This window comes from Neoarius graeffei, chromosome 10 (assembly GCF_027579695.1).
Source record: "Neoarius graeffei isolate fNeoGra1 chromosome 10, fNeoGra1.pri, whole genome shotgun sequence".
In the NCBI taxonomy this organism is placed as follows: Eukaryota; Metazoa; Chordata; class Actinopteri; order Siluriformes; family Ariidae; genus Neoarius; species Neoarius graeffei.
This window is the reverse complement of record NC_083578.1, coordinates 49,653,067-49,664,190: the sequence shown is the minus strand read 5'-3', so window position 1 is coordinate 49,664,190 and position 11,124 is coordinate 49,653,067. Positions and strand designations below refer to the sequence as shown.

Below are 11,124 nucleotides of genomic sequence, written 5' to 3'. Positions count from 1 at the left end.
AGCAACAAAATAGCTACCAAAAATGCATTCCTATATTTAATAAAACGAGATAAATACAATTTTGATGATAAAAAAATTTGCCTTCAGTTCTCCTTTAACAGCAGTACAGTGGTGGTTTGTGCTGCTGCTTACAGCTCTAGGCTTTGATCCTGAACTCTGGTTATTGTTTGTGAGTTGAGAATTTCACATGTTCTCCCCATTTTTGTTCCTTCCAACTCACAAAAACCATGCTGCTAGGTGGACTGGCAAGTATAAATTACCACTAGGAATGAGTGTGTGCAACTGTGTGAGATACAGTGGTGCTTGAAAGTTTGTGAACCCTTTAGAATTTTCTATATTTCTGCATAAATATGACCTAAAACATTATCAGATTTTCACACAAGTCCTAAAAGTAGATAAAGAGAACCCAGTTAAACAAATGATATAAAAATATTATACATGGTCATTTATTTATTGAGGAAAATGATTACAATATTACATATCTGTGCGTGGCAAAAGTATGTGAACCTTTGCTTTCAGTATCTGGTGTGACCCCCTGGTGCAGCAATAACTGCAATTAAATGTTTCCGGTAGCTGTTGATCAGTCCTGCACACCGGCTTGGAGGAATTTTATCCCATTCCTCCATACAGAACAGCTTCAACTCTGGGATGTTGGTGGGTTTCCTCACATGATCTGCTCGCTTCAGGTCCTTCCACAACATCTCGATTGGATTAAGGTCAGGACTTTGACTTGGCCATTCCAAAACATTAACTTTATTCTTCTTTAACCATTCTTTGGTGGAACGACTTGTGTGCTTAGGGTCGTTGTCTTGCTGCATGACCCACCTTCTTTTGAGGTTCAGTTCAGGGACAGATGTCCTGACATTTTCCTTTAGAATCCACTGGTATAATTCAGAATTAATTGTTCCATCAATGATGGAAAGCCGTCCTGGCCCAGATGCAGCAAAACAGGCCCAAACCATGATACTACCACCATCATGTTTCACAGATGGGATAAGGTTCTTATGCTGGAATGCAGTGTTTTCCTTTCTCCAAACATAACACTTCTCATTTAAACCAAAAAGTTCTATTTTCGTCTCATCTGTCCAAAAAACATTTTTCCAATAGCCTTCTGGCTTGTCCACGTGATCTTTATCAAGCTGCAGATGAGCAGCAATGTTCTTTTTGGAGAGCAGTGGCTTTCTCCTTGCAACCCTGCCATGCACACCATTATTGTTCAGTGTTCTCCTGATGGTGGACTCATGAACATTAACATTAGCCAATGTGAGAGAGGCCTTCAGTTGCTTAGAAGTTACCCTGGGGTCCTTTGTGACCTCGCCGACTATTACATGCCTTGCTCTTGGAGTGACCTTTGTTGGTCGACCACTCCTGGGGAGGGTAACAATGGTCTTGAGTTTCCTCCATTTGTACACAATCTGTCTGGCTGTGGATTGGTAGAGACCAAATTCTTTAGAGATGTTTTTTTAACCTTTTCGAGCCTAATGAGCATCAACAACACTTTTTCTGAGGTCCTCAGAAATCTCCTTTGTTCGTGCCATGATACACTTCCACAAACATGTGTTGTGAAGATCAGACTTTGATAGATCCCTGTTCTTTAAATAAAACAGGGTGCCCACTCACACCTGATTGTCATCCCATTGATTGAAAACACCTGACTCTAATTTCACCTTCAAATTAACTGCTAATCCTAGAGCTTCACATACTTTTTTTTTTAAAGATTTTTGGGGGCTTTTTTTCACCTTTATTATTGGATAGGACAGTGTAGAGACAGGAAATGAGCGGGAGAGAGAGACGGGGAGGGATCGGGAAATGACCTCGGGCCGGAATCGAACCCGGGTCCCCGGATTTATGGTATGGCGCCTTATCCACCTGAGCCACAACACCCCCAAGCTTCACATACTTTTGCCACTCACAGATATGTAATATTGGATCATTTTCCTCAATAAATAAATGACCAAGTATAATATTTTTGTCTCATTTGTTTAACTGGGTTCTCTTTATCTACTTTTAGGACTTGTGTGAAAATCTGATGATGTTTTAGGTCATATTTATGCAGAAATATAGAAAACTCTAAAGGGTTCACAAACTTTCAAGCACCACTGTACCTTATAATGCATTGGTGGCCCATGAGGGGTGTGTTCCTGTGATAGGCTCTGGACCCTGACTAGGATAAAGGACTTGATTACCATCCTTATAATTATGTCATTCTCTGACAAATTATTCCCAAAGGTCAACAAATCCTCTCATACTGGCAGAGTGGCTTAAAAAAAAAAGGACAAAAAAAAAGTTAGGTTTGTAAATGCCAAGCCTGTCTGTGAAACATGATGACAAAAGGAGGTCTCAGATAAGACGGAGCACAAAAGTAAAATACAAGGAAAGGGTTTTATTCCTCATTTCATTCACCTCATTCACTTAAATCTGGCCTCAAAAACTCCACACACTCATGAACAGAACATACACACTTAGATTTGAACAGTCTAAGAGCCTATACTGAATTAGAAATGGATTGTTTAATTGACTCTAATCCCTAAGTACAGCAAAGGAAAACAGTAACTAAGACCTGTGGTTCCTCTTAGCACATGATGCAGTGCAACAGCTACAAGAGCTGGCCACAGCTATTTCTGACACAATAGTAAAATACCCTGGTGGTTGTTTGTGTAAGAGTACATCACAGGCTAGCTATGGAAATGAGGAGGGTGAATAAATTCTAATATCTCTACCTTAAATGGAAGCGTTTCATCATTCCACATCTCAGTCAGATTGCAGGCAAATACAGAAGCCTGGCAGCACAATATTAATAAACGGTTATGCAAAATTCCATAGTGAAGAACTCTTCAAAAATTCTCATTAAACAGCCAAAACAAACTTCAAACCACAGTTTACATTATCACAAGTGTTAAACAACATTATTTTTGAAAGGAAAGAAGAATAGGAGTTTTTAGCATAACACAGAGTCTTTTCCATAACACTCCCTATAATCCTGGATATATATCACAACCCCAATATGCTGTTTTTACTATGAGTTAGATTTATATGTGATGAGGTTGCTTACTTCACTGGACTGAAACACACTGAAACAAATGTACCATAAAAGGTACCACATTCTCAATGAGTCAAATCCACAATAAAGAACTCAGTTTCTTCAATAAGATTTGGACAAAAACAGAATAAGTGTTCAACACATTACTAAAAAAAATCTGTTTAGTCAAGTAATGGCTTGACTGCAGTTAGTAAACTTTAAGGTGACATTTCTATGAGCTCATTGTCAGAAATCATGGACTAAAACTCTGGAAGAATATGGTAGGTGTTAAACAGTACATGAGTTGTTGTGATGAACACAAAACTTCCAAAAGATGAACTATTCCTCAGACACTAATGCTCAGATTGCACATGGTTGCATGAAAAAGGATGATGATCATGTGCTAGCAAGATGTTTGTTTTGGATGACTAAAGTCTGGAAATATTAACATCTGCTTATGATAATAGTTTTCTAAAGGAAAAAAAAAGTTAATAATAAAGTAAAATGCAAACACGATGTTACAGCGGCACAATGTTAATGCTCTGAAAATTGACCAGCTGTGCTGACAAAGGCGGCAAACAGCAGTTCGTCTTTATTGATATGACTGTATAGATCTGTGTGTGTGTGTGTGTGTGTGTGTGTTAGCTAGGATGCAGTGGAAGTGTTGGGGCTCCAGCCCATCTGATAGGCCCTCTCCAGAGTTCGCTTACAGTCCTGCATCACTGTGCTGAACACGATGTGCGGGTACTGCAGGACCAGTCTCTCCACTGTCTCCTCGCTCACCTAGAGAAAGACAGGAATGTGGGACAAGGTTCATTTGAACACTCGTGTGTGTGTGTGTGTGTGTGTGTGTGTGTGTGTGTGTGTGTGTGTGTGTGTGATTTTACAGTATGTCAATCTACAGAAACCTTGTTCATGTTTGACATTTAACACAACTAAAATTTAAAAGCAATTGCCACTTTTACCCATATATAAAAAAAATGATTAAATATCCAGCCCATGATGTGACCTACTGCGGCAATATCATGCATGAAGGAAAGGGAGTTTTCTGTCCATTACCATTCTGTTCACACAGCATCAACCGAAACCTACATCTTCTGAATAACAGCACATGTAATGTGGGACCTGGAGAGAACACAGACACTTCGGCTGTTCGGTGAGATAATTACCCTCGTCCTCTGAGGCAATGAGTCGAAACAACTTTCCACCCTTTAACTTTCATCTTGTACAATGTCAACAGTGTGGCATTCAGATTACAAATGAACAGCGCAATCCCCAGGGGAGACTCTGGAGTTGTTGCTCATCATAGGCAATCATAATTTTTTTCAGAGGGAAAATAAATATCACAAAAAATTCCATCCAGAGTAAGATTAGACAAAAAGGGCAGAACTCTACAGAGTGCCTTAAATACCTGTCAGTGCAAAAAAGAAAAACAAAATCATATATACATTTGAGCACATACCTGTTAAATTATATTCATAAATACATTAACAATATCATAACATACCAGTCTAAAGTGTGGACACACCTTCTAATTCAGTGGTTTTTCTTTATTTTTATGAAGTAATGATGGCTTGTTGTTTCTCGTTTGAACAGTTGAAGTTGTATGGTTCTTGACATAATATGGATTACTAGTCAAGTGAAGTTTATTTGTACAACGCTTTTAACAACACTGTCACAAAGCAGCTTTACAGAACATTAAAGACTTTAAATATGAGCTAATTTATCCCCAATTTATCCCCAATAAGCAAGCCTGTGGCTATGGTGGCAAGGAAAAACTCCCTCAAATGACATGAGGAAGAAACCCCGAGAGGAAACTCAAATGGGAACCCATCCTCATTTGGGTGATAACAGATAGCATGATTATAAATAACTCACTTCTATAACTGTGTCCTATATAGTCACAAAGTATAACTGTGAAACCAGGAAAATCATTATAGTTTTAACAAGAAGTCTGTTTTGCTGAAGTTATAAACCATTCATTGATGGAAACTTGAGTGCAAAACTGTTCATGACAACTGCAGTCCTAAAGTTAGCAAGTTAAAGGAGATATGCAGAACCATGGCCTCACTTTTTGTTTATAAATGCCTTGAGTCCTCAAGAATGGCATGGGAATAGTTTTAAGCATTAACAATACATCTAATATAGTAATTTTTACGATTAAAATTATTCATATAGGTAGCAGTCTGAGTGAATGACCTTGACATCTGTGACGACACAGCAGGAAGGCTATCGGTCTCATTGCCATTTTTGCTATACTAAAATACAGAGCTAACTGCAACTTCGATCCTCCATTTTGAGCTAATTTATCACCATGCCACATAGATGTGGTGCTGGCGGGTGCAGCAACATGACAGAAGGTGGATTTATGTTGCATTCATGGCCCAAGAATGTTCAAACTGCAAAGATTTGGATGCGTTTTGTAAGAAATTCACGGGCCCATTTTACTGATGACTCATACGAAAGTTCTGATCTGTTGAGGAGCGTTGGCTATAAGCCCGTATTGAAAGAGGGTGCAGTACCAACAATTAAAGGAAAAGAAAACTACAAGAAAAGGAAAGTAAGTTCAGTTACACCAGTTCTCCTGGAGTGTGAGCCGAGCAGTAATGGCGGAGTACTCAATATGGAGAAAATGGAGAATGAGTGGACCAGCTGTCTGATTTCCCCACTGGATATGCTTGCCTCAGCAGCAATATCTCGCCCTTACGTGGAAGAAGTGAATGAACGAAGAACTGAACGAAGAACTGAAAGTCAGATTGCTTCAAAACAATCGGCCACAAGATTGGCCTTCAAGAAGCGAGAACACAGACGGGTAAGATGCGACTCTCATTTGGTTACAGCACAACAACAACACTCGTTGTTTACCTGCATTTAGATTAATACATATATTGTGTATTTAAGTTACCGGTATAAGATGATTTAATTTGCTTCAGAATGTGATTGTCTCAATTCATCTGATTATTTAATTAGCCTTTTACGTTTTATCAGTGAAAATGCATGCATGTACATGTATGTTGCATAAGTTATAAAGCCTATCCTGTTTTAATGAGAGTCACATGAGACTGTCAGTTCAATTCCATTCAATTCTCGAGACAGCTTTGTTCTCTGGATTTATTTCGTAAGGTGGGGGCCTCCGTGGCCAACGTGTTACTATCGGATTCACTTTCCAATGGTTCGAACTGATACGGTTCTACATGTATAGCAGTAGCATGTACACACACTCCAATTTCAGGACTATCACAGTCAGATGTACTACTATCTGAGGAATCCAAAGAATCTCCAATAAATCCGAATGAAGAAGCCACTGCAACCACTCTGCAGAGTCTGGCTTTGGTCTATAACTGTCAAAGGCCTCAGCCTTAAAACTGGTTACCACTGTGACTCACTCAGGGCTGGCTGGCTCAGCGGGGCAGCTTGAACTTTGCGGTTGATTTTAACTCTCAAAAATATATATTTTTTATTTCCATTTATGCAGCATACAAGAGTCAAGGATGGAGATACTATCCACTCAGAAATGTATTTAAAAATAAAGGTTCTGCATATCTTCTTTAACTGTAGTCCTCAGCCATAAATGTATTATTGTAAGTGTCCAGAGCCATCTTCCAAGTGCGCCTTTCGACTGTCCATATGGGGCCATCCTCCACAGGAGCAATGTGATGAGACTCCAGCCAGACCTAGGGCATCAGAATGGATCAGGCAGGTCCAAGGAGCAGAAGTCGTCAGCATCTTAGTGGTGTCTCAGGATTGACATACTACAGTTGTGGAATAAGGCTATTTACTCTATGTTTATTATTTGCTATGTACTGTTTGGTCTCAAATGCATTAAGGCAAGAAATTGCACTAATTAACTTTTGATGAGGCAAGCATTCCAGGTGACTACCTCATGAAGCTGGTTAAAGGGATAGTTCGGGATTTTTGACATGAATCTGTATGGCATCCCCATCGATAGTGTCGTGCAAACACACTGACCTTACCCCTGACAGCATCCTGTGAGTCCAGTTCTTGTCCAGTTTTGGTCCAGATGAAAGTAGTCCGGCAAGTTTGCTGGGGTCACGAAAGTAAAACGTTTTTCGTCTCAAAACAGTATGTGTTCAAAAGAGTGATATATTTGCATCACAAAACCGTTGTCAAATAAAAAGTCAGACCTCGAAATCGCTTGGTGCTATTTTCTCTCCCTTCTTATCACTGCGCGCTGCCGGCTTCATCCAGCTGCGGCTCCAGCTTCAAGGATAAGCTGGAGCCGCATAAGTAGGAGTCCTGGCGGGTGGTTTGTATTCGATTCATTTATATCCCGACCTTGTCAGCTGTCAGATTTATGTTCATGGACCCGGTAAGCTGGTAAATAATATTTTTTTTTTCTTTACCAAATTCTAACAGAAAACGAGAGCGCCCGAAAGGGAAAACTGAGCCGAGCCGCCTCACGGCTGTAATGCAAATTGCTTTCCTCCTCAGTATACAAGTGCGCTTCCATGGCAGGGAAAAAGAAACTACCACTGCTGCCTATGTAGTGCCCTATTTATACAAATAGGAGTCATTCAGGATTCAGCTATGTTTTTGCTCCGTGTCATGGCTGAATCCTGAATGACTCCTATTTGTCCTAAGGTCCTATCTGACCTTGCAGCTGAGGCAGAGGACAAAGGTTGGAAGATAAGGGTGCGTCCAGTGGAGGTGGGCTGCAGGGGCTTTGTGGCAAGCACAACAGCAAAGCTCCTTAGGGAGATTGGAGTCAGGGGGCAGGCGCACAGACAAGCCATCAAAGAACTGGCCAACACTGCAGAGAGAACAAGCCATTGGTTATGGCTGAAGAGAGGCGATACCATCTGGGCTGCTAGGAACAGCTAGCAGCGGGACACACACCCAGGCCTGATCAACCTGTGGTGGGCCTGCCTCAGCAGAGGGTGTATTGTGTTAAGTGGCCGAAACACCCGGTGACGCTCAGGTACACAACTGACGATGTGTCCCGCTGTAAAAGCTGTGTAGCACCCACCCATCCTGCAAATGGTGCAAATACTAGGGATATGTAACATCAAGTCCTTTCAATGAATCTTGATATCTGGAGTGATCCAGTGACCGCTGCGAAAGAGCAGCTGACAATCAGGGAAAGACCAGATGACGGCCTGGAAAGACTGCTGACAGGAGGGAAGAGACCCCAACGGGGCTAGTGTGGGTTAGCGTCCCACACTAGCAGGGTCCAGCGCTGGCTAGCGTTCCTGGGCCCACCCATCATTGCTACGAAGACTTCAAAGAAGAAAACACCCCCAGGGTCTGCGAGAGTGGGGGCGGAAGATGACCCAGCACGGACGGACTACATGGTAACAGACCTTGGAATGGAACAGACGATGAATAGGACAAGCACCACAATGGATGGGTTGCAAACGCTGGCAGGAGAAGAACGACGGAGTTGCATCTGCGGCTGGTCAAAAGTAACAACAGAGAGGGGCCTTAAAATCCACCAAGGGCTAAAGAAATGCCTCAGCAAGCTCAGCAAGGGGTCTCGCATTGAGCAGTACTTCTTGAGAAGTCGGCCAAATCAGTCGAATGAAGCCCAGAGGCAGGAGAACCCCCACAGTCCTCAGGGCATCAGTACCTCAACTGAAGCTCAGCATTGCATTGACCCTCCAGTAGGCACCAGCGCAGAGCCCAGGCAAGAGCAGCCAGCAGCAGCGTACAGCAATCCACAGCCACCAACTTTCCCCAACTTGGAGCCAGGACTGCAATACTTGGTAGCAGTCCCAACCTCAGAACCCAGTCAGCAACATCTAACAGCAGGCTTCAGCCCAGTACTCAGCCAGCCTCACCCAACATCCTTCTTTAGCTCAGCACCCAGCCAGTTACAAGCAACAACAGAGAAGAAGATGGAAGGAAGGAAATCGCAGATCCTGTGGCCCAAATCCAGCCAGAAGCGAGAGTGGAAGACAATGGCGTTAGACCTTGCTGCCCTTCTAGAACAACAGAAGGGTCCAGTTGATCGAAAACTGGAGAACATGGGGGCCATTATTTACAGCTATGGCGCGGAGAGGTTTGTGGTAAAACCCATGACGCAGAGGCAGCGGATAAGCCCCATAAACCAGGCGAAGTCCAGGAGGCAGCGGGAAATTGATAGGCTGGTGAAGGAAAGAAGACAACTGAGAAAGCAGTGGAGGAAGGCTACAGAGATGGAGAGAGTGGGACTGGATGACCTGCAGGCTGGGATAAAACAGCGATTGACAAGTCTGCGAAGGTCTGAGCACCTCAGGCGGCAGCGCAAGAGGAAAGAAAGATCAAGGACCCGTTTCTATACTGACCCCTACTGCTTTGTAAAGGGCATCTTTGACAAAGAAAGGAGTGGGAGCCTGAAAGCACCGATTAAAGACCTGGAAGAGCACCTGAGGAAGACCTACTCTGATGAGCGAAGGTATGAGTCAGTTACTATCCCGGACAACATGCCACCAATTCATGCACCTGAACACCAGATGGATGTCAGGCCCCCCACATGGAGCGAAGTGGAAAAGGTCGTGAGGCAGGCAAGATCAGCATCAGCACCTGGGCCCAATGGTATCCCTTACCGGTTTTACAAGAACGCTCCTGAAGTTCTTAAGTACCTCTGGAAACTAATGAAGGTGGCCTGGCGGAAGGGAGTGATTCCAAAGGCATGGAGAAGGGCAGGAGGAATTCTGATCCCTAAAGAAAAGGACTCTGCAACCATCAGTCAATTCCGCCAGATCAGCCTTCTGAACGTAGAGGGAAAGATATTCTTCAGAGTCTTGGCCCAACGGCTCTCTACATACCTGCAAAGAAACAACTTCATTGATACATCAGTGCAGAAGGCTGGGATCCAGGGGTTCTCAGGATGCATGCATCCTGAGAACCCCTGGATCCCAGCCTTCTGCACTTTTACGCTCTTTCTTGGCCGATTGTATCTGATGCCAGATCATATTGGCATGCTCCATGGAGCATGCCAATATGATCTGGCATCAGATACAATCGGCCAAGAAAGAGCGTAGAGACCTGCATGTGATCTTTCTAGACCTTGCAAATGCCTTTGGGTCAGTCCCTCACAACATCTTGTGGATAGCCTTCAGTTACTTTGGGGTACCAGAGCACATCACAAAATTGGTCAAGGGCTACTTTCAGGATCTCCAGTTTTGTATAACAGTTGAAAACACCACCACTGCCTGGCAACATCTGGAAATTGGCATCATGGCAGGCTGCACAATTTCACCGTTGGCCTTCATCATGGCTATGGAACTAATAATACGGGCATCTCGTTGGGTGGTGGGAGGTGAGAGGACCAAGAGCGGTCTGCGTCTTCCACCAGTAAGGGCCTACATGGACAACATGACCATCATTACAACAACAAAACCTTGCACCAGACGATTGCTCCACAAACTCCAAGAAAACATCGAATGGGCAAGAATGCAATTCAAACCAAGCAAGTCATGCAGCATCTCCATTGTGGAAGGCCAACTAAGAGGCGAGCGATTTTACATCAGCGAGGAACCAATTCCAACAGTCCTCGAGAAGCCCATTAAGAGCCTTGGGCGATGGTATAATGCAGACCTCAAAGACACTCAGCAACTTCAGCAACTTCAGCAGGATGTGGCTAATGGCCTTAAGCAAATTGACAACACTGCACTGCCAGGGAAGCTGAAGCTGTGGTGTTACCAGTTTGGGCTGCTACCCAGGCTGCTGTGGCCAGTGACCATGTACGAGGTTTCACTTAGCCATGCCAATCGCTTGGAAAGGCTAGTGAACACGCATGTGAGGAAATGGCTTGGGCTTCCGAAGTGCGTCAGCAGTGTTGGACTATACTGTAAAGGAGCCCTGTCACTGCCTATCTCAAGTCTGGTGGAAGATTTTAAGTGTGCGAAGGTGAGGCTGGACATGTCCCTTGCTGACTCCCGGGACCCCATGGTAAGAGGTGCCGCTCCTACCCTAGCAACTGGGAGGAAGTGGACCCCTGCCACAGCAGTGCTACAGGCCAAATCTGCCCTCCTGCACCGGGACGTAGTGGGCCACGTCCAACAAGGAAGAGCAGGATTTGGCCTTGGAGCTATGACACCTCTCTGGCAGAAGGCATCTATAACTGAGCGTCGCACTTTGGTGGTGGAGGAAGTGCGACGACA

The 11,124-nt window shown here is 43.6% G+C and overlaps 1 protein-coding gene across 1 annotated transcript in view; it reads right to left on the bottom strand.

Moving 5' to 3' along the window:
- Positions 1–2,363: 2,363 nt before the first annotated feature.
- The window catches only part of fbxl17 (F-box and leucine-rich repeat protein 17), an 898,173-nt gene continuing 889,412 nt past the window's right edge, over positions 2,364–11,124 (bottom strand). The window contains exon 10 of the mRNA XM_060931855.1: positions 2,364–3,802. Coding sequence (XP_060787838.1) covers positions 3,665–3,802 — 138 coding nt within the window. The 3' untranslated portion in view covers positions 2,364–3,664. The remainder of the gene's footprint in view (positions 3,803–11,124) is intronic.